At 39.2% G+C, this 24,418-nt stretch overlaps 1 protein-coding gene across 1 annotated transcript; it reads right to left on the bottom strand.

The window, feature by feature from the left end:
- Positions 1-329: 329 nt before the first annotated feature.
- Positions 330-24,086, bottom strand: DNAJB14 (DnaJ heat shock protein family (Hsp40) member B14). The gene is made up of 8 exons (XM_075201207.1): positions 23,865-24,086; positions 14,692-14,857; positions 9,912-10,057; positions 7,159-7,344; positions 5,180-5,271; positions 4,167-4,276; positions 2,125-2,297; positions 330-1,336 (listed from the first exon to the last, which is right to left on the bottom strand). Exons 1-8 carry the CDS (start codon positions 23,995-23,997, stop codon positions 1,212-1,214), a joined length of 1,131 nt encoding a protein of 376 aa, XP_075057308.1. The 5' UTR covers positions 23,998-24,086; the 3' UTR covers positions 330-1,211.
- Between the last annotated feature and the right edge of the window lie 332 nt (positions 24,087-24,418).

Here is a 24,418-nt window from a genome sequence, read left to right as displayed (position 1 = left end):
CATCTTTGGCCAATGTTAGTAAATAACCTTTAGTATCTGTAAGCAAAAAGGACTTGTGCTTTATAGAAAGGACTTATGTGGTAGCTAAATCAGACAATATTTAATATGGAGCAATAGGCAAGCCAATAACAAGCTATTTTACAATATATTCCTTTGCATGTAGATTTGCCTGGTGCATTTATTGTTTATCTTACTCAAGCTTGCAATGTAATGTGTGGTTATGTTCAACACAAGCACTACATTGTAAGGGTATCAGCCGCATTACTAAAGTGCCAAAACAACCTGCTTAGTATAAAGTGGTGTACTTTACAAAATAACTTTCAAAACAGTTTTGAATTATAATTTACTTTTAATAAGAACAAACATAAAGGAATGTATAGAAATATGGTGCTCTGTTGCCCAAGTATCTCTCTCCTAAATTCTACCATACTTCATCCAAGCTTAGTAAATGTGTATTTTACCCAAATTTCAATCTAAGGAGGCAAGATCAAATTTTGACAATTTTTTGTTTTTAAAAAAACAAAATCAAAAGGTTATTGGTTTAGACTATACAAATAGCATGAGAAATGACAGCACGTAGTTAGAAAGGCACAACCCACACAAATGGTACTGTATTTTTAACATGGTGCATGAGAATGTGTAGTAGTAGGAGAGCTAATCCATCCGCTTGTGGTCTGCCCCCCCTACCCCCATTTAACAAAAAAGAATATAATATTGTAATGATGGGTTAAAGAGATCCATAAATAATTATATTACCAATTAGTTTGAAATAATTCAGTAAAATACTTTTCTTGGTGTTCAATTCCCATTGATTAGGTTTTCAAAATTACTGGAAGAAGTGGTGACAATTTACATATAAATTCATAAGCTCTTATATACAAGACAATTTTGTGAAATATTTACATGACACATGAACCCAGAAAAATCATGGTTCATGGTGCTATATATACATTTTTACACTCCTGTATTAGTTGGATACCATTTAAATGGAACTAAAGCAAAAACAGCTAAAAAAACAAAAACAAAAAAAGAACAAACCACAGAACAAAACAATGGATCGTGACCTTCAAGTTGTCGCAGGAAGTTAAAATGAGCCACATTAGCTTGATGGATGGATCATGTTTTAATCCCGCCATGGTAAAATGAATAGTCCTTATATTACAGGGATGAAAAGTATGTATATTAGAATGTAGAGAGACTGCTGTGGTCTATCATCCACCTCGATAGATTGAGGTTAGTCGCTGGAGTTCTTTGCAGTTCTCCATAGATATTGCCTCTGCTTTGTCTCTCAGTCTATCGTCCCGATACACTTTTGCTGCGTGTATTAAATCAGCTCCTGAAAATAAAATAAAAAGTTTCTTAATAATAGTAAAATGCATGGTTGCAAATTACTTCATTTTCAAAACATTCTTATCACCTCAAACCATACAACACAGGGAGGAAAGAAAATAATAGGCAGAGACATTGTAATAAGCCATGGCAAGAGAAGGGTCTTTAACCTCCAAAAAGGTATTTGTTTAACTGCCCCTAGCACAGGAGAAAGTATGTGCTAGACATAGCATAAAATTATCCCTCTATTAAGGGTATGAAGAAACATAGAAAGCTATGTCTGCTACCTCTTTATCTGCTCTGTCTACACCCAATGATATCTAACATATCCCTTGCTACCAGATCCTCACAATTCAATAGGCGAAAATAGAGAATATAAACCATGGATGCTATGCTGAATTATGGGCTCAGCAACAAGACATTAGTATAATCATATAGAGTTAAAAATTACTCCAAAAAGAATATTTTCATACATTCATTTTTTTAAACTTTACACTAGATACCTCCAAATGGAAAGCAAAAAATGGTTAGAGTACTACATTGGTGACTAACAGAATACGATGGCAATGAACTAACAATTTAAGCAAACTGTACAAATTAAAACACTGGCAAGATATGGTGTACATACATATTTCCAAACATTTTTCAAAAGAACCAAAGAATCAGTTGTAAAAAAACTGAAAATACAAATACAATTGCCAGAATGCAAGTTTCTCACTTTTAAACAATCTACCAAATCTGCAATAACATTGGGCTGCAAGATATTCTGGATAAACAGACTGTACAACCACTTACTTTGTTGTCTCTCCCGCCAGCAGTTATTTCGGACATTAGCCACATAATCCTCTTCGATGTTCTTTTCCAACTTCTGTAGCATCATACCACTATATTCAGACTGAAAGTCCTTGTTGACATAATAAGTTACCTGAAGATTTTCTGTCACACGTTTTATAGTTTGACCTAAACCACTAAAAAAAAAAAAAAAAAAAATCACCACAAATTGGAAAGACAAGAATGACTGCATTGTTTCTCATAGATACAAAAACAAAAAGCAATATCCCCACTAAAAAGAAAGCAAAGTCTAAAACAACATTTATTAATACCTCTACTTTCCACATCTGTTTAACAAATAACTTGAGCAAATGGAAAAATGTAACATGTTGTTTCATTAAAAGGCTAACAAAACTATGCTAAAACTGATATTATCTGTTCCATTTTTATGTGTATTTGTCTATTTTTAGAAGAAGTTTTTTGAAAGGTCACAGATTATATGTAGGGGGCTCTCCATGGACTCATATTCAATATGTTTTGTGCTCAGGTGCCTGAAAATAGGGAACATTGTTCTTTACACCAGCTCTCAGTATCAATGTCAGGTGACAAATGTGGGAACATTGTGTATCTATTTTCCTGCATTGATCCATCACTGGCCATTCTAGACTGGCTCATGTCCTTTGTGAACAATGTTCTCCAATTTGACATGCACGTCAGGTCAACAGAGCATAAGAATTCACTAGCTCTTCACAGCTTAAATTCAGTGAGATTTTGTTGGACTTTAGGAGTTTTTATACTTTGCTCTTGCAACTTGTGTTTTACATTAATTTTGTCAGTGAAAATATTACAGGTAGCATTTATGAGCCTTAAGTGCCAGCAAACAACAAATCCCATCCACCATATGAAATTATAGTAAACATTTGCTGCTTTTTACAGAAAAAAGCCGCTGCTACCAAGATGGAAATCTGGTCATTATTGCCCAGTATAAAGTTTTTGCCTTCTCAAGGCTTCAACATCCATTATTCCTCCAATTTTGCCAGCCACAAAGCAAAGTGCTGCTGTGTCTGGGGTGTCGGGATGCGTACTCCAAGGGACATGGACTCGCTGCATGGAAAGGGTTAGATAGTCTAGACAGAGAACCACGTTCTTATTGTCGCAGAGCAGATAAAAAACCTCTTGGCATAGCACTATATTAAGCAAAAATAGGGTCAACTACAGTCATCCATTTTCCTGCTGACTGTAAAATCAAATGCTTTTTACATCTCCTTCAGAAGGATAAGATATGTTTATAATGATTGTTTATTACACTTATATTCTATAAGTTGCCCTATTTACAGTTTCATAAATACTCACTGTGACAGGATGGACTGCCTATGCCACCCTGTCTGTTGTTGCTGGGAACAGGCTGGGCTTACTTTGCCACCGTTCCTTTTCTTTATCCCAAATGCACACTCTAAACCACTGCAGGAGGGACTTAAGCTGCTGCCACCACTGGACTCCTTAACAGCATCTAGAACCGCGTTCCTTCTGGGTAACTATCGCTGCTAGTGTACCCCCTTGCTAGTGCACCTAGGCTGGTACTCCTGACCTCTTCCTATAGATCAGGGTTGCTGTGGATGGATTCCCCCTGGCCTGTCACACTGGCCAGAGCTGCTAGATAGTGGGCAGAGCAAAATTTACAGTAAATTGTGATATCCTCAATTACATAGTTCAGACATCCTTTCCCTTTATCCATGCAGGATACAGGTAACGACTCCATGTTGTCTATTCAAGTGTTGGTCACTCAAGACTTAATTAGCCTTAATGAGGACTTCCTCTCGAAGCTACACAACAGACTACTCAAACAAATGCTCATTGCATCAGACATATACCTCAGAAATGCAATCCCTACACAGAATTAGAACACAATATAATAAAATAAGTACATTTCTAATACACAGTATCAAGAATCAGTACATTTGCAACAATATAAATTGGCACATTGTGCTAATAATTTAAGTATATTATTACAATAAGTTATTTATCTAGCCACACTCACGCTTTATAGAAAGACATACTTTACTTACGATCTGGGATATAAACTGTATGGTAGGTTGGACACCATTAATTGACTTAGCAAGGACACAAGTATCAATAAAATTATAGGCAGTAGTTGGATTAACATGGAAAAACCTCCCTGTGGGAATAAAAAAAAAAATATAGAAATTACACATAAAAATGAATTGCATTCTCAACATATTTTGCAAGCCCTCCCTAAAACTAAATACTGAGCAAAGTCCGGCATCTATAGTTAGTACAGTACAGTATAGTATAGTACAGTTAGGTCAGCAATCTAGTAGACGATGCTACTATTGCCAAATTCTATAGGCAGTATTGATTTCAAAGTTAAGGGTTTTTGCCAAGACCGTCACAATCTTTGAGTAGAGTCTAAAATATAGATTAACCCAAATTGTTGAGGTACGATAAATTGAAATTGCTGCACAAGATGAGATCGTACAAATTGTGTTTAGTGACGAAATAGGCCATTTTGCAGTGTCTGGCAATAGAACTCAAGATATTGCAGCAATAGTTCCGATGTTGCTTCGTCATTTCGTACTGTATTTATAAACATGTATTTTGCAGAATGTATAATTGACCGATAGACATGAGGTGACAAGAGTTAATTCATTCTGCTTTGCGGTGTTGTTGGGTTAGGACTAGAAACACTTATGGTAAAACCATCTGTTAAAGGTGCACATTTCTGAGGCCAGTTTTGGCTTATCAACAGTTTTGATAAGTTTTGCTCATCTCTAAATTGTCTTGTGCTAAAGTAATAATTTGAAGAATGTTCATTATCACTGCAGAGTATTTAGTTACCCATGAGAGTGTGGTGATGGTAAAGTGATTAGAAAGGCAATAACAAGCATTGGTGTCATACTAAATGTGAAGATTTGGCTCAATGTTTAAAACCTCCAACTGTATAACAATTAAGATTTGTAATGGAGAATGGCTGGCTAGGTTTGCATTCAGCTTTTCAAATGTAATTATTGTAACATAATGGGTTACCAGTGTGCCATTTATAATACAAAGCCATACTTACATCTCCCCTCTCATCTTCCCTATCTTGATCACTATGTTGGTGATGGTGATGGCTGTGTGCTGTCCGTCCATTGGAAAATGTACGAACACTTGCTGGTAAGAAAAGGAAACGTATGTTAGATAACAAATAAAGCTCAGTATATACTGGATGAAATGCAGTTTCTATATGGCTACTTGAACACAAGTTTCTATTTATTAGATACACTTTTGAAAAGGCTGTTATCACCTTTGGAAAGATAATGGTGTATTCCTAGGTGCAGGTCCATGAATATCAAGAAAAGTTACCACTTCCAACAGCTTAACCCCATCGTCTCTTACTTCCACTCTTAATGATTTTAGCACCTGGGATATATATCAAACATAATGGGGGTGATTCAATTCAGCGTGATGTGTCTCTGGAACAATTCATGGAGACACATCGCACCAATGTTGAGGATGGAATCTTCGCTCATTTTCCTCAAACCCCATAGAGGTACAAGGAAAAATGAGGGGAGATTCCTTACCGTAATGGCCGGTATTGTGCACAGCAGGACATCACAGTGATGTTCAGTGGCACATCGTAGCCAACTGAATCTCCCCCCATGAGGTAAAAAGAAAGGTTAATTATTATTAGGGATGACATGCCAGGGAAGAATAGTGACGTACAGGGCATCTAAGAACTTTAGAAATAGCTTAGACTGTTCTGTTGGCTCCACATAGGCCAATCTTGCCAAGTTGGACAGTAATCTTGTCGCTCAGGGCACAAATGACAACAATTATCTGCCAACTGCATTTATAAACATGTCTAATAGCTAAATTGTATTTTTATTGTAGTTTCAGGTGCTCACACACACTTCCCAAGAACACAGACAAACCTTCATTAAACAAACATTCGTGAAGAAAAATAAAAAATTACAAAAAGGTACATAAATCAAATGTAAAAACACAGCTTCCAAAAATATTTATAGAAAGCATTGTGTTAACTACAATATTTTTAACAGGCAAATATCACAGCTGATATCACGTGTAGTCAGCTTTACTGGTACCGTCTCAAGAAAAAGATCGGTAGAAGGATCCTATTAGTATTAACTTGTTGCTAAAAACCAACAGTAAAATTGTGGTGGGGCAGGCTTTGTGCGAAACAGCAACTTAATATGCAGCGTGTGGACCGCTTTCCAGATCACCTCTAAAATTCAATTCTGCTTTGACATGGAAACAATAGATATCATCACCAGTTATTTATATAGCGCCACTAATTCCGTAGCGCTGTACAGAGAACTCATTCACATCAGTCCCTGCCCCATTGGAGCTTACAGTATAAATCCCCTAACAGACACAGAGAGATAGCAGCTAATTAACCTACCAGTATGTTTTTGGAGTGTGGGAGGAAACCGGAGCACCCGGAGGAAACCCACGCAAACACATATGCCTTAGTTCTCCTCTTCTTCTTCTTCCCCACTTGCTAATGGTTTAAATGGCATGTGTGTCACAGAGGGGCAAGGTTCGACAAATGTCCCAGCCTTTCCCCCCTGATGTTTAGTATAAGTGAATCTGCCCAATCTTAAATGATAGAATGTATGTCAAATATGTTTGTGTGAATTAGTTTGCTGCGTGGTTCCACATTATATGTATTGTATACGGTTATATTTTTTTGCATGCGTCGTCCTTCCTCTGTAACACCCCTTCCCTTTCTAATGTACCCTCTCCATTTTTCTTTTTTTCTGTACCCTCCATACCTACCCTTTGGAAAAAATTCAATAAAAATTATTGATTAAGAAAAAAAAGTGCATACCAAAGTGAAATGTTAGTCTGTTCCCATGGAAAAACTATCTCAATATTTTACCATTGACTTTATTGTGTTAATGTATTGTCATTTGTGTTATCAATACATTTATTATAAATCAATGGAGATGTCAGAGTGGTATGGAAGGTGTAAGAGCCATTGCATTAAAATATAAGTGTAGAATATACAAAGTCCAATAACAATATAAGCAAATATACCTGAAGGGAACCCCCCTCCAAAGAACATGTTAAACAGATCTTCAGGCGTTATATCCGCTTCAAATCCTCTGTGGAAGTCAAAGCTGCCTTTTCTGTGCTTATTCTGTACATGCTCCTCGCATCCAGTCAGGTCATATTGTTTGCGTTTCTCTGGATTACTTAACACTGCATATGCATTTCCAATCTCTGTAACAGAGAGAAAATACGAAGTTGCTTCAAAGAGAATGAGGTGCATGTGCGATTAATGAGATGTAGTATTACAATGTAAATTGTATTAATCATTTGTAGTGATGAGAGTCAGGTGAAGCCTAATCTTCACAACATTTCTTGAAGCTCTACAAATAGCATAAAATGTGCCAATGCTGAATAGTAACACCCCCAGACCCAGAAATACAACAGCACTTGCAGTGTTTATAGAGAACGGGGAGAGTCCTAAGCACACATTAAACAGTCTCCGTGGGTGCTTCCATTATCAGTCTGTTACCACTTGCCATTGTTATTAAACTTTATAACTACCGCTATATAGTACCTGGTTGCAGTTCTATTACTCATGGTCTGGACCCTCCAATAAATTGTGCGCCTGTTCAGTGCAGGAGTGATGGAAATACAGCCAGAAGTATATAGCCACAGTAAAACAGGGTGTGATGAACTACAGCACTCTGCAAGCAATAACTGCCTGTTGGGAATAGCAAACAGTCACAGACAAACGTTCTCCTGTATAAACACTGAGTGCAGGATAGGAGTAGAGTGCAGGAATTAGTTTACCACTGAACTCCAATGGTGGCAGAAGAGCGTGTGTGCTGCATCACCCTGTTATGCAGCCCTCGGGTCTAGCTTTATAGATTCACCTTCAATGCTCAGCGAGTATAGAAAGCTATGTGTTTTCTCTTCAGGGTTATCTCCATAAGCAAAGGGGGGAAGGGGAAGAGTTCCTGGTGTCTCCACTCTGGGTCCTAGTGCTTGGGCCACACCATCAGTCATTTGGAGGTATGAACAACAAAGCAAGAGAGGGCATTACATTTACATAAAGCAACAACATGGAGTATTTATCCTACTCCAAATTCTCCCATAGACCATTTTACCAAGAAATTCATACCAGAACTTTCTGCATACACTGAATTATCAGACTGGCTACCAGCCAATAGAGTTTAACATCATTTATATCTTGAAGGTGTATCTAGCTCCATCTACAGTCAAGATTAAGACTCAGCTGTCCAAAAATAAATAATAATTGCAATTAGCTTTATCATCTACTACGCAAATAACAAGAATAGTTAGGCATGGCCCCTGAGGGAAAGATGTAGTCTAGAAACGTGTCGGGCTGGGATTAGTTTCTCTCCTGTGTTGGATCCAATGTATCCACCTTGAAAGCAATGCTTACAAATAAATTGGAAAGAGTGTTCTTGCAGTAATTTTGTCACTCTAACCTCAATTTAATTTTTTTATATTTTTATACCTGCAGTTGTAATAGGAGGGGTGTATGCATACACCGGAGGATAGAAAAAGAGAAGCATAAGATAAGATATGCTACCTATAGTACACCCCGTCATAGAACATACAGCTTAATTTTAAAAATGTCAAACTGGCTCCCCCCAACTTCTGCATCATTTTGTCCACCCTGGGTCTTGTATTCTATTTTATGGTCATTACACTGATTCAATGTATACTATTAAAATTACAAAGGAAAAAAAAAAAAAAGTTCAGAGTTCAATGGTGCAGTCTCTTAAAAATTACAAATAACTTTTTTTTGTCCCTTGACTTAACATCTGCTTTCAAATAATACCTGCAGGTTTTATTTATTTACTAACAGCAGTTTAAGTAGAATTTAAAAGGCATAAACAAAAAGCAAAATGCATTAGAAGACAATAGATTGTTGTCCACCAGTGGGTCTGACTGTGACACACTCTCTCTGGGTTTACAAAACAAAACAATAACAGTTGCAGCACTCCCCATACTCAATAAGCAGTCCTTTATCATTCAGGCACTATCTGACAGCTTTACATTTCCTCACACTTGAAAGTTGGCAGCACAGTATATTAAGGGAGTGAGGGCATATTTCAATCACTTTACATGCATGGCCATGTAAAATGATGCTATTATTGATATGAAAACCTCACTTTGTAAGTGGGATTTAGATTTGAAATAGTCCAAGTCAGGTGGAGCTTTCCTAGTGGAGTGCTCGGGGCAGACACCCAGCCGCCTCTACTATTAAGGTCAATGTTTTGTAACTTCTGTCAATATTGCTGTATTATTGCCTCACTGTATATTGTATTTTAGGCAATTTGCATAGTCTGTCTATATATTCTGAGTTATAATGCATTTTGATTGTTTTATTTATAATTATTTCACACTGCTTGTGCCCCTGCGTGGGTTTAGTTTGTTATACTAGCCTAATGTTTTAGGCTTTTTTCTTTGTTTGTTAAAAGTAAAAAATGCAATAAAATTTTACTTGATTTAAAAAAAAATTAAAAAAAAAAAAAAAAAGTCCAAGTCATCCTGCAACCAAATTAGGCCATCCCATCCCTAAATACTATGCTGTATGTTTTCCACGAGTAGAATTACACTGAAAGCCCTTGAAAAACCTTTCCAAAACGACTGCATAAAATATAATAAGTTATTTTAAGATCTTGCTGTGAGGGAGAATTTGATGCTTTTGCAGTAGTTCTGCACTGCAGACCTCTCTGTAAAATGATCACATGATCCATGATGAAAGACAGGATGATACCAAAACAGACTAGCAAAAAGTAACTTACTTTTAAATGCATCTGTGGCTCCAGGAGTGTGATTTTTGTCAGGATGAAACTTTAGTGCAAGCTTCCGGTAGGCTTTCTTTAAGTCTTCTTCTCCCACATCATTACTCACTCCCAGTACCTCATAATATGTTTTACAGTCCTTTAGCCTGCAAAAGAAAGAAATGACAAATATTTCACATATGTAACATGACATTATAAAAATACATATACACAATACCTTTGTAGAACATTTATCAAGCCCTTTTTATAAACACAACATTTTAATATAGTAATTATATCTATTATGCCCACACATTAAACAGTTAGCACGGAAGCATTCACAGGATTAGACCGACATTTCTAGTTCATTAAAAAAAATACATTTTTAATTTATTCAAGTCCAGTGAGCGTCCATCCTGCCTTTAGTCTTCAATCCTTCCTTCATCATCACCATTTATTTATATAGCGCCACTAATCCGCAGCGCTGTACAGAGAACTCATTCACATCAGTCCCTGCCCCATTGAAGCTTACAGTCTAAATTTCCTAACACACACACACACACACACACACACACACACACACACACACACACACACACACACACACACACACAAAGACTAGGGTCAATTTGATAGCAGCCAATTAACCTACTAGTATGTTTTAGTATGGTATGTAGCCAGGTGGTTTTCTCCAGAAGGTGAGTGTTGTAGTCGTACCTTGTGTGAGCACTGTTTGTATCAGGAGAACTAAGATGTAAGCTCTGTTTACATTTACAGCAAACGCTTCTGATCTTTGAACAGAGGCTTTATCAGCTGATTACACACATAGTACAGATCTTATGCACACAAGTATTGATTGTACTACTTTTCCTTTATTGCTTTTCTTATGATTAACTCTGTACAATGCCAATAAAATTTGTATACAGTGTGAGTTTTTTGTACCTGGGTAAAAGCTGCCAGATGTTTCTATACACTGACAAGCATTCCATATTCTAAGCTTTCTTTGTTGAATTACATGTAAAGGGATCCATACACTTCAGTTGCAGTCATTAAAATCATAGCCTATAGCTAGGCCATGATATTTTAAGTTTTGGTTTTTTTTTGTATTGGTCTTAACTGACTGGTGTAAAGTAAACTTTTTTGGTCACACTGTATGACGAGTGTGCATTATTTTAAATGGGAACTCTGTGTTTGTTAAATATATTGCATAACCCAAGAGTTGGGACTACCATAAACTTATATAATTGGATTTCGAAGTAGTCCAATTATCACAAGATTCATGCATTTGCTGTTATTCACACAACCCTCTTCAGGCCCAAGGTGACCGTGCATGGTATTCACAGTTTCAAAGTTTGCCCCCTGGTTTGAAGGCACAGGGAGGTGCAAAGGGTAAATGACAAAAAAAAAACTGCAAAATGTAACATTTTCATGTACAAAGCATTGAAGATAAAAATGCATCGTCAGTACCATCATGCAACGGTACAAAACTACACTACTTTATAAGAAATGAGGTCAGTAAAGTCAAATAGCTCTTAGAAAGTGGACACAGCTTAAAATGACAAGGAACAGCAAACTGGTTGTGCTTGTTGTGACATCACTTGCTATGTTCATGTGTGAGAATTACTAATCTCTAGCCTCTACATAGCATTCCTGATATCTAGTAGACTGCAAGTCAATCACTCCAGCTTTGGCTTCTGCACTGCTCCAGAGTGTTGCAATATAGAAAAGCCCCCTCATTACCCAGTAGTTATTTAAAAATAAAAATGTCTCCAAACAATCAGCTCTGGAATGTGACAAATCATGTTGGACAGGTTTATTTACATATAAACACTTCAGTTATTTCAGACAAAATAAACTGGTCAGTGATTTATATAATGGTCCAATACAGGTATCACTCACTCTTTAAGCTTGATTTATGGAAACAAACTTTAATAATTTGACAAATTATCAACACTCATTTACATAGCACCAGCATACTCAGCAGTGCTTTTGAATTGGAAACTAATTATAAACCATGATGATGATAAAGACTTGGGGCTAGATTTACTAAGCTGCGGGTTTGAAAAAGTGGGGATGTTGCCTATAGCAACCAATCAGATTCTAGCTTTCATTTTGTAGAAAGCACTAAATAAATAAAAGCTAGAATCTGATTGGTTGCTATAGGCAACATCCCCACTTTTTCAAACCTGCAGCTTAGTAAATCTAGCTCTTGTATGAACAGACAGAAAGAGGTAAGAGGGCCCTGCTGGCAAGTGTACAATATATAGGGGAGGATATACCAGAGTTTAAAGTGCCATAGATAGCATATTGGTCCAGCCAGATTGCAATGGGAAAATGTACTTAGTGGGGATATATGATCCAGTCACACAGTAATGCTGGTTAAGGGGTCAGATGGTTGTTTGACATCTCCAGATAATTAAAAAATACAGTTGGGTGGAGTGAGAAATTTCAGCTTTATTTATGTTTTAAGGTGATTATGAATTACACAGGACACTAGCCGACACTACAAAAAAGACTGGTACCACATTTGTCTTCTTTCAAAAAAATATAAAATTTAATAGAGAAGTTGGCTGAACAAAACAGATCTTTCAGGGTGATGAGTTCACTATACTATATTTAGCTTTCCTTACTACATTCTGCACTAACGCTTACCCTGAGCTTCCTATCTATTTCATGCATTATTATTATAATTAATATAAAAATGGCAATGTCTCTTGCAGTACTGTAAAAAAAATAAGCATTACGTACAGGGCAATATAACAATTAAAGAATTGTAATGTTTACACAAATAAGAAGGCACAATAGGAATAAAACACTGCTTTGACTATTACATGGTTTATGTTGTGTCTGAAGGACTTATTGATAATGAAGTCACACACTTTCCTATTAACAGACAGAAGTTGTAAAAAAAGAAACATCCCTAAACATATATATGTATATTGCTTCTTGCAGGTGATTACAGCAGAAAGTAAGAAGTACACTGATTATGCAACCCATATGGCTTTATTGCAACTGCAAATACCCAGAAGGACACAAAGAATTATTTGCACAATTCTTTATTAAATAAAAAAAATTTGTATCTAAATACTGGGAGGTTATGTGCACAATAGTTAAAGTGAGTATGTATCAACTCATGTGCAGTCAAGTTGCTTTTAGTGCTGGCAATATGGAGATCATTAATCTCTAAGGTAAACTTGGCCGCCATACTTACTAGATAGCAGTATGCACCTGAAATGCTGCATGTGCATTTTATATGCATGTTGCTCTCTAGCAAGTATTAAGGTCACGTTTTCCATAGAAATCAATGATCTCCACAGTGACCGCAGTTGAATGGATGCAGCCGACTGCATCCCAGGTAAAGCATTTACTCAATGTGTAGAATGCCTTCATGTTCATTAAAATAATAGGACGCTTGACAATAGTCCTTTCGTTCACCTCAGAATGCATGACCTCATAGCCTTATATCATACAGCGTTGTAATTTGAGCACATTTCCCTACAGTACATATCCTTCACTACAGAGAGAAAGCATGTGACATGCATCTGAAAGGATGCCTTTTTCTTGCATTCAGCAATCATTGCGCAAAAAGGTGTATACCTATTCCAGTGTTGGCTAACCTGTGACACGCCAGGTGTTGTGAAACTACAAGTCCCAGCATACCCTTCCAGCAATAAGCGGCTATATATTGACAAAGCAAGCTGGGACTTATAGCTTCACAACACCTGGAGTGTCACAGGTTAGCCAACACTGACCTATTCAATGATGTCACTTTAGGGGTCAATAATCTCTACCATAACCTACGTTTTCTATGTATGCCCTGGTGAATGAATGTACACCATGGCCAAACTGCATTCAAAACATGGGAACCTAAAACACAGAATTGTTCCCAATGGTTACGGTCACCATGAATCAATCATAAAAATATCATTTGAGGGGTCTATACATACCTTACTGTCCCTAGCTTTTATATAATTTTGAAGGTTTGACCTTTGCACAAAGTTTCCCAAAACCCTAGGTACAAGTTCAAAGGAGAAGCATAGAGTCATTATCATCATGTCTCATGATTTACAAAGTCTAATGTAACATCACACTGCTCTCTTCATATCGAATTATGGAACTTAAAAAGATTACAAGTATATACTTTTAACCAACTTAAAAAGTCATCTTTCTTTCAGGTACTTTCCAGGTATTTTCTACCACAGTCCATACCCATTAGCATGTACTAAATATGTAAATGAGATGTATTGCTCATTATTTTTGAAAAAACCTTTTACGATGTTCAGGGTAACAGTGAAGAATGTATTTTGCCTACATGCGTCATATATATCCATGTAATTAACATTTTGGTGTTAGTTCTCCAGGTATCCTCCAGCTGCATGGGTATAAAACCAGAGGCCATTGATCTCTATGGTAAATGCAATATCTATACAGACAAATTTTTGCAAGCTCAACTTGCACCATCACCACTCCTCCTTATATTTTTAAGGAAAGTAGAGCTTGCAGAAGATTCTTTGTGGACCGACTTTACTACAGAGATTAATAACCTCTATAATGCTATGCATCCAAGCTGCGTATGCAGCAAGAACAGGAGTACTAATGCCAATGTGTATGTAGCCTAAAACTTATTTAAATGAATGGACTGTACGAGAATTCCCTTCCAGTGGCTGTGATATTTATAGTAATTAATAGGTGGACATCAGTGAAAAAACCTAGAATGTGCTATAAAGTAACACAATTCTGCTACATTTATATTTCTTACAAACTACTGGCAAAATAAATAGAATAGTAACAGTTATAATACCTTTGCACGTCTTCCATCTGCTCTTTAGTGAAAGTTTTGCCACCGTCTCCAGTATTAACGTATTTCTCTGCACTGGGCTTATTTTGTTCTACCCCATTTGACATTTTTGTACTCTGCGGTCCATTTCCTGTTGTATCATCATCTTTTTCAAGTGTATCCAGTAGCTCTTAAGAAAAATAAAGACAATAGAATCATCAACCAAAACTCTGGATTATTTACTTTTTAGTGTAATGTATAATTAACCATAATTCCTTCACTTAGGTCTGTCAGTGTGCCATCTGTGCATGAGCATGTGACGTATACAAGCATTTTCGGCAAACTCTTTCACACACCACAGTTTAACATAGAAACCATAGGGATCATTCCATAGAAACCATAGGGATAACTGGTTAACGTGTTAAACAGAACCACGCAGAAGATTAAACATGAAAAAAATATACGCAATATTGTATGTATCCAGAAATATAAGCAGTGGAAACAAATGTTGTCGGCGAGGTATTGTAGAAATGGTAGAAACACCAGCTTGCCTGAAATCAAACACCAGCTTGCTTGATGGTAGAAACATCAGGCAAGCTGGCGCTTCTACCATTTCTACAATACCTCACAGACAACATTTGTTTCCACTGCTTATTTTTCTGGACTGACAGTTTTTCTGAATGCGAGACCGTATTTGTGCACTATTTTTAAGAGTCGATTCCCAGAACTAATTAACTGATTTGTATTTCTCACACATGTGATTATATTGATTACATTTATTATCCTACATATTTTCCATTTTTATTGTGATATTTTTCATGTGTTACTAAATTCTTGCCACTTTTTATTGCAGTTCTTTATGTCATTAGAATAAACTTTGTTAGTTATTAACTTAGCCATGGTTCTTGGTTGTTGTTTGGATACATACACTATTGCATATATTTTTTTCAGAGTTTCCTGTTATTGGGGGACTGCAGACCTCCCGTAAACAGTGGTTTGTGTCCATTTGCCTTGACAGTGCCAAGAGGTATCTCTTGTTTTTTATTTTCAGAAGATTAAACATGTTGGTAACTTGTGGTCTCAGGTAGTAATGAAATAAACCAGTTTCCATAAGTTTGAACCTTACCCTAATGGAACATTGCTAGTCAAATCAGAACTTTTTTTTCTGTACCCATGACAGAGTGCCTCAACAGCTGACCAAAAACATATAGGGTATAGAAGTAAAAAAGGTTAAACAGTTCCAGTCAGTTTTATGATTAATTACATTTTAAGGGTTTTGTGTACCTACAAATTAACCTAAATTGTGTTCTTCCTTTGTGACTTGCAATTTTTTTTATATTTTTTTTTGAGGGTAAATGAACATCGGGGCAATTCACTTATGTTGCCTACTACAGTTGCGTCCACAAATAATACACATTAGACTTCTATTTAACTGGTTAAAATGGAGTTAAGAAGAAGCAGTTAAGTAGAGAAGAGTTTGTATGTTCTCTTATCTAGGTCTCTCCATGTAGGTTTCTTCCAGGTATTTTCTAGGGATGTGCACCGGCCACTTTTCGCGTTTTGGGTTCTGATTACCTTAAGGTTTTGGGTTCTAATGGGTTTTACCAAAACACCCCCCTCAAGGTTTTGGGTTCCGATTTTTTTTTTTAAAAAAAGCATAAAAACTGCTAAAACCCAGTTTGTTGGGTTATTTTTCACTCCTACGCTATTATTAACCTCAATAACATTGATTTCCACTCATTTGCAGTCTATTCTGAACACCTCACAATATTGTTTTTAGGCCAAAAGGTTGCACCGAGGTAGCTGGATGACTAAGCTAAGCAACACAAGTGGGCGGCACAAACACGTGGCCCATCTAGGAGTGGAACTGCAGTGGCAGACAGGATGGCATTTTGAAAAACTAGGACCCAAAGAGCACATAATGCCAAAAAAAGAGGTGCAAGATGGAATTGTCCTTGGGAGGTCCCACCCACCCTGATGTTGTTGAAATAGGACATGCACACTTTAACAAACCAATCATTTCAGCGACAGGGCCTACCAAACTACTGTGGCTGAAATGATTGGTTTGTTAGGGCCCCCACACAAAAAAAGCAATTCATCTCTCCCTGTACAAACTAAACTGGCTCTACTGAGGCAAGATGTCGTCCTCATCCTCATATTCCTCGCCCCCTTCAGTGTGTACTTCCTCATCCTCACACATTATCAATTCGTCCCCGCTGGACTCCACAATCACCGGTCCCTCTGTAGTCTCTGGAGGCCATTGCTGGTCTTCATTGAAGAATTGATAATTAATTTTGATGAACATCATCTTCTCTACATTTTGCGGAAGCAACCTCCTTCGCCGCTCACTAACCAGGTTCCCCGCTGCACTAAAAACTCTTTCGGAGTACACACTGGAGGGGGGACAACTCAGGTAAAATAGAGCCAGTTTGTACAGGGGCTTCCAAACTGCCCTTTTTTCCTGCCAGTACAAGTAAGGACTGTCTGACATGTCTACTTGGACTGTGTCAGCAAAGTAATCCTCCACCATTTTTTCAATGGTGACAGCATCCAATGCAGCGACAGTAGACATGTCAGCAATCGTTGGCAGGTCCTTCAGTCCGAACCAGATGTTCAAATTCCCTCCTGCCTGCTCTGCATCCCCGCTAGCGGGTTGTTTAGGAAATTTCAGCTGTTTCCTCGCAGCCACAGGTGTGGAGAAAATGAAGGAGGAGCTGTTGCCATGTCACGGTCCTCTTCAGATGACAATCTCCTGATCAGCAGGTCTTTGCACCGCTGTAGACTTGTGTCCGCCGGAAACAGAGACACAACATACGCTTTAAACAGAGGATCGAGCACAGTGGCCAGAATGTATTCCTCTGACTTTAAAAGACTGACCACCCTCGGATCCTGGCAAAGCGTACGAAGGGCTACATCCACAAGAGCTACATGCTTTGTGGAATCGCAATGCTTTACCAGCTCCTCCCTCACTTTCTCCAGCTGCTTCTGCAACAGCCTGATCAGGGGAATCACTGGACTCAAGCTGGCAGTGTCGGAACGGACTTCTCGTGTTGCAAGTATCAAACGGCTGGAGAACCTTGCACAACACGGAAATCAGTCTCAACTGCGCTTGACTCAGGCGCATCCCCACTCCTTTGCCTATGTCGTAGGTGGCTGTGTAGGCTTGAATGGCCTTTTGCTGCTCCTCCATCCTCTGCAGCATATAGAGGGTGGAGTTCCAGCGCGTCACAACCTCTTGTTTGAGATGATGGCAGGGCAGGTTCAGGCGTTTTTGGTGGTGCTCCAGTCTTCGGTAGGCAGTGGCAGAATGGCGAAAGTGTCCCGCAATTTTGCGGGCCACCGCAAGCATATCCTGCACACCCCTGTCACTCTTCAGGTAATGCTGCACCACCAAATTTATAGTGTGGGCAAAACATGGCACGTGCTGGAAATTGCCCATATGTAATGCCCGCACAATGTTACTGGCGATGTCCGACACCACAAATCCCCAGGAGAGTCTAAGTGGGGTAAGCCACTACGAGATGATTTTCCTCAGTTTCTCTAAGAGGTTGTCGGCGTTGTGCCTCTTACTGAAACCAGTGACACACAACGTTCCCTGCCTTGGAACGAGCAGGCGTTTCGGAGATGCTGCTACTAATGCTGCTGCGGAAGGCGATGCATCTACCCAGTGGCCTGTCACAGTCATATAGTCCTTAGTTTGCCCTGACCCACTTGTCCACATGTCCGTGGTTAAGTGGACAGTGGGTACGACCGCATTTTTCAGAGCACTGAGGACACTTTTTCGTACTTCTCTGTACATCCCGGGTATCGCCTGCCTAGTGAAGTGGAATCTAGACGGGATTTGGTACCGGGGACACAATACCTCCATCAACCGTCTAAATCCCACTCCACTGATGGCGGACACCGGACGCACCTCTAACACCAACATAGCATTTATCCGCTTTGCCATAGGATGACTGCTGTCGTACTTCGTGGTCATGGCAAACGACTGTTGTATGGTCAATTGCTTAGTGAAAGACGTAGCAGTCTTACGACTTCCCCTCTGGGAAGATGACCGACTCCCAGCAGCAACAGCAGCAGCGGCAGTAGTAGGCGTACCGCTGCAGGATCCTCCGGAAGAATCCCGGATTGAAGAGGACTCAGTCATGCTGGTGACATGGCCTGCAGGACTATCTCCGATCCAGATCGAGGAGGAAATTGATGAGGAGGGTGTTACTGGTGTGGATACAACAGGACCAAGGGATTTAGGTGTCCCTGGACTGCTGACGGTCCTAGCCACAGTTCCTGAACTAAACACAGAATTATGAAGGTTCTTCAGGTGACGTATAAGGGAGGATGTCCCTAGGTGGCCAAGATCCTTACCCCTGATTATTGTAGCTTTACGTAAGCTACATATGGCAATACATTTCTTGTCTGGATTGGGATAGAAATAATTCCAGACCGAAGAGGTGGATTTATTGGTCTTCTGCCCAGGCATGACGATGGGCTTTTTCATCCCATGGACAACAACTGTTTCCCCCCCTGGTGCCTCATTTAAGAAAACCACATCAGCATCCTCCTCGACAACTTCCTGCTCAGCGCCAGCTACATCAATATCCTCCTCCTGGTGTACAACATTGACACCTTCATTCTCAAAATCTGGAACTGCACTGTGGGTGATCCTTCCAGCATATGCAGAGGGCGTGCTGCAAATGGTGGAAGGAGCCACCTCTTCCCGTACAGTGCTGGGAAGGTCAGGCATCGCAACCACCAACACCCTTGGACTCTCCTTGGGGATTTGTGATGCCATGTCTTTAGAAGGCAGAGTTGTTTGCTGTGTTTTTGATGACAGCTTAACTCTCTTAAATTTTCTAGAGGTGGGGGGGGGGGGGGGGGGGGAGGAGGGCTTAGATTGTTGGGCGAGGCTGAACCACTAGTCCTGAACACGGGCCAGGGCCTAAGCCGTTCCTTGCCACTCCGTGTCGTAAATGGCATATTGGCAAGTTTACGTTTCTCCTCAGATGATTTTAATTTCTTTTTTTTGGATTATTTTAGTGATCTTTGGCTTTTTGGATTTTACATGCAATCTACTATGACATTGGGCATCGGCCTTGGCAGACGACGTTGATGGCATTTCATCGTCTATGTCATGACTAGTGGCAGCAGCTTCAGCATTAGGAGGAAGTGGTTCTTGATCTTTCCCTACTTTATCCTTCAAATTTTTGTTCTCCATTATATGCAGCACAAGAGAGCGTACCCCTAAACCACACACACTCGGCAAAGCCTTTAAAAATTATATGCGGCACAGGAGAGTAGCACTGGACTTATACGGCAGGATCAGTGGAGTTATACAGCAGCACCACTGGACTGAGCAGGACAGAGCGCAGGACAAAGCACCACTGGACTGAGCAGGACAAAGCACCACTGGACTGAGCAGGACAAAGCACCGCAGGACAAAGCACCGCAGGACAAAGCACCGTTAGGACAAAGCACCGCAGGACTGAGCAGGACACCACCGCTGGACTGAGCAGGACACCACCGCTGGACTGAGAAGGACACCACCGCTGGACTGAGCAGGACACCACCGCTGGACTGAGCAGGACAGAGGACACCACAAACACACCCTCCCTCTTCCCTCTCCAATGCCCGAGTGAAGATGGCGGCGGCAAGCGGGGACTAATATGAATCCGGATCTCGCGAGATCCGACGGCGGGATGATGACGTTTTGCCTCGTTCTGAGTTTTGCGTCGGGCGGGAATCCCCGAACAGTGCTCGGATCGGGCTGGGATCGGCACCGTTCGGGGGTGTTCGGATTTCATAAATCCGAACCCGCTCATCCCTAGTATTTTCTCCCACAGTCCAAAAACATACTTATAGGTTAGCGGTCATCCTAAGAAATTGACCATGGTGTTTTTACTATGCACATGCGGCAGTGAAATACGGATGTAAGCGTCACTGGGGCAGGGGCTGAGGTGAATGAATTAGTTCTTTGTATAGAACTGTTAATATATCCGGACTATATAAATTAAGGATAGTAATAACGAGAATGTGAATAGTTCATGTACTCACAGAAGCAAGCTCACTATCTCCTCACAAACATCCTATGGCCTCATCAAGCTGCTAGCTTTCAGTATATTAGCTCTCAATGATCATATGAGCTCCTGCTCTTACCAATATCCAATTAAAATAATTCAAAGCATTTATAACACAGAGTGATGGGCAGTTTTATACCTGATTTTTTTTTCCAAGAGTGATTAATAACTTTATGCTGTGAATTTACTCAGGCTGTATTATGAATGCTAAATTATTCCTCACTGCATGATAGGTACAGGAGCGAGAACACAGGAGTTTTTATTAAGCTTGGGAAATATAAATTAAAAAAAAATTAAAAACAAAAAACAAACAACAAAACATAAAATGTAAAAACAGAACAAGACAAAACATAAAATTATTTGTGTGGTAATTGGTGTGTAGAGAAAATTTACAGAGAACTCAAGACGAATCTAAGTAAAGTGTTAATCAATTAATAAAAGCACAAGGTCCTATTACTAATTAAGGAGTCAAGTCATTGCATATAGCAGACAGAATCATGCAGTCTTCCCTACCATGAACTTGTTTGTAACAAAATACAGCAGCTCTTGAAAGTTTGCATGGTGTTTACATACAAACATATACATGCAATATATCCATATGTAAATAAGCACAAAACAAAATGAATTACTTAAAATGTAAAATAAAAGCATAGCAACCAGGATGACAATTATTACCTAGTGTAATACAGGAAAAACAAACATTTCATATATAAATAAGACATAAAACCGAGATGGACAAAATAATCAAGAATTCAGGAGCCAATCAGTCATCTTTTATTTAAAGGAACCAGGGAAGATGTACTCCCATTCACCTCTACAGAAATGACCCAACGTTATTTCGTACTCTGAAGACCTTCCAGTTCTCTGCTCTGTCATGTTGAGAGCATCTACTGGATAGGGTGGCAGTCAACCAATTAATAGTTTAAATACAAGAGACCCCAAAGACAACAAATTCAAAATTCCTCTGTCTGCTGCAGGGGTGGGGGGGATAAATCACTTATAAAAACACTAGAAGGTGTCTATCACAAACATAGGGCCCGGACAGCTTGTCCCCACCAGAATGAACGCTCACTCTTTACTTCACTCACATAGAAAAAGATAATCATTCTTGAGCTGTAGATGATGTTAAATATGTATCAACCTACATAATAAAGGCAGTCTGTGTAAGACAAGTTTTGCTGTCAGCAACAGAATAATTCTCCTAAAGCGATTAATTAAATTGCACACATCTATGTAAACAGATAATATGGCAACCATGTGATGCGTCCAGGCCAATAAGTAGTGGAATTTGAGGCGGGGATAGGTAGTAAACTCTGGGAAGGAGCTCAAAATAGTTTGGGAAGAGTTGTCCTTTTCAAATATCTTGGTCATCACATTTGCATATTTAAAGAGATAACATCTCCAGCATAGTCACTGAAAACAACCCTAGAAGGTTAATTAGGTATATCTGGTCTGATTTATTTTAATTGGGCTTGTACTTTGAAAATTATATAATATTCCCAAATTAATCTATTTAATCTTGCGGGTTTTGTCCTAAACCAGTGTTGGCTAACCTGTGACACTCCAGGTGTTGCGAAACTACAAGTCCCAGAAGGCTTTGCCAATATATAGCAGCTTATTGCTGGAAGGGTATGCTAGGACTTGCAGTTTCGCAACACCTGGAGTGTCACAGGTTAGCCAACACTGTCCTAAACTGATGCTAGGAGGCATCAAAATCTGAAAAAGGTAGCGTAATATTTCATCTCAAAGTTATGTTACTGGATGTTATCAATTTACATCTGCTTTATTTCCCTACTGTACATTGCGGCAGAATATATAGTCCATTATAAAGGATAATAACAGTCATATAATCGTGCTGCTCAATTTAGCCATACGTCATTGCTCCAAGAAGTTTCCCCAAATTGGGTGTCTACTCAGTGGCTTGTATTAAGAGTCACTAAATGTTGAAAGCATAGTTTCAGTGTCTTACAACCTATAGGGCCAATATGCTCCACTAAGAACAGTTAATTGCTTTTTCAAACTGAATGTAACATTATTTTAACTTGCGAGACCTGTACTGTCCATGTACGGGAAGAGGGCTGCATATATGGTAGAACTAAATGCACACAGGCCAAAAACTATTAAAAAAAAAAGTGCTACAGTAAAGTTTATGGAGGTTGTCAGGGGCCACAACAAAAATCTATAATGGGGCACATAAGCCTACAAGATGTACAACCCTGCTGGTCCTCTACCATCATTCTAAACGTGACTGGCTACAACTGGCTTAAGCAGGCCTTCTTGTGCCAAAGATCTAACTGATCCCTTCTTATATATAACCTTACAGAATTGTGATATACTAAATACTTATCCATTTATACATTACTGTGGAAACTGCACTACTAATAATTATAAAAGTACAATACATTAGCGATTTCCATCCCGTTCTACAATGCCTTCACTGTGTTTTGTATGCTACTCCAGTTTTGACGTAGACTATATGGTTTAAAAAGTCAACATTTGTAATAAGTACTGTAAGGAAGCATGAATGATACTGAATGGAACAGTGACCTATTCAAGTTTTGCAGCTGTTGGTTTGTATACTGAACATGACAAGCAGCATTTAATTCCATTAAAGACACCCCCCCCCTCTTTGTTTCACTGTGTTATGCGTTACATTAAATAATTATGACACCTCAACGACTGAGAGTTATGTCATATGTATTAATGTTAATAAGAAGCACATGACATATGTTTGTAGTGGTTTATAATTGGCAGAAGACTTACGTTAAATATTACACCATGCGTGAAATTCATTAGTATTTTATAAGAAACAGTTCACATTCAGCAATTTGCCAATTTTCATGGGTAAATATTTGCATTGCAAAAACTCAACCACTGTGCATAGTACAGTGACAAGCATACGGTGGTGATGCATAGTACAGTGACAAGCATACGGTGGTGATGCCATTTCCTCCTCCACTGACACATACACACACCGTATGTGTGCGTACATACAATGACATTCACCTATGACATATTCAGAATAACACAGCCACAAGAGGTACATGTTGGTAACATGTTTAGATACAGAGTAACCATTTATGTGACAGGATATAAGTATATAAGATAGGCCCTTCCCTTCCTCACCCTGGGCCTCGCTGCTCGGGTACAACCTCTGCGCCTTGCTCAGGAATTTCCGGGCTTTCTCCCTATCCCCGTCAAGCAGCGCCAATTTAGCGATCCGTAGACACCGATTTGCCTCATCCTTATTGCTCTCCATGATCCCGGGGCTCCTCTCCTCCTCCAGCCCCGGCAGTGCTGTTGGAAGGTGATGCTGGTGGAGGGAGAGCAGCGAACGAGTGATGATTATCGGCTCCTCCTTTCAAAAACGCAGCACCGCGGCCATCTTGCTACACCCAGCAACCGATCAGGGAAGCTTGCAAAAGAATAAACTGCACACCAGTCTCTACGCTTCTTTATTCGTCAGACATTTTACCACAAACACACTAATAAAGCAAAATAAAAATAGAAGCGCAAAGAACAAATGTTTTCACACGCTAGTAGTATGGCACAGGTGTATTTACTATTCATAGGGGCAGATTCAATTGGCTGCAATGTTCTGAGGAACATCGCAGTCACACATTTTTACCGGGTAACGGTAGAAGAGTAACCTCTATGGGCACGAGCAAAAATGAGCGATT

Source organism: Mixophyes fleayi, chromosome 1, assembly GCF_038048845.1.
Source record: "Mixophyes fleayi isolate aMixFle1 chromosome 1, aMixFle1.hap1, whole genome shotgun sequence".
NCBI lineage: Eukaryota > Metazoa > Chordata > Amphibia > Anura > Limnodynastidae > Mixophyes > Mixophyes fleayi.
Note: the sequence above shows the minus strand (reverse complement) of the source record. Positions and strands in the feature narration are given on the sequence as shown.

Bases quoted from the DNA above. Each gene is read 5' to 3' on its own strand.
- DNAJB14 (XM_075201207.1), bottom strand. From the start codon at position 23,997: ATGGAGAGCAATAAGGATGAGGCAAATCGGTGTCTACGGATCGCTAAA. The intron at 14,858-23,864 runs GTGAGGAAGGGA...ATTTTTCTTAAG, and splicing joins CCCGAGCAGCGAGGCCCAGG to AGCTACTGGATACACTTGAA. The intron at 4,277-5,179 runs GTAAGTATGGCT...TTATTCCCACAG, and splicing joins GGGAAGATGAGAGGGGAGAT to GGAGGTTTTTCCATGTTAAT.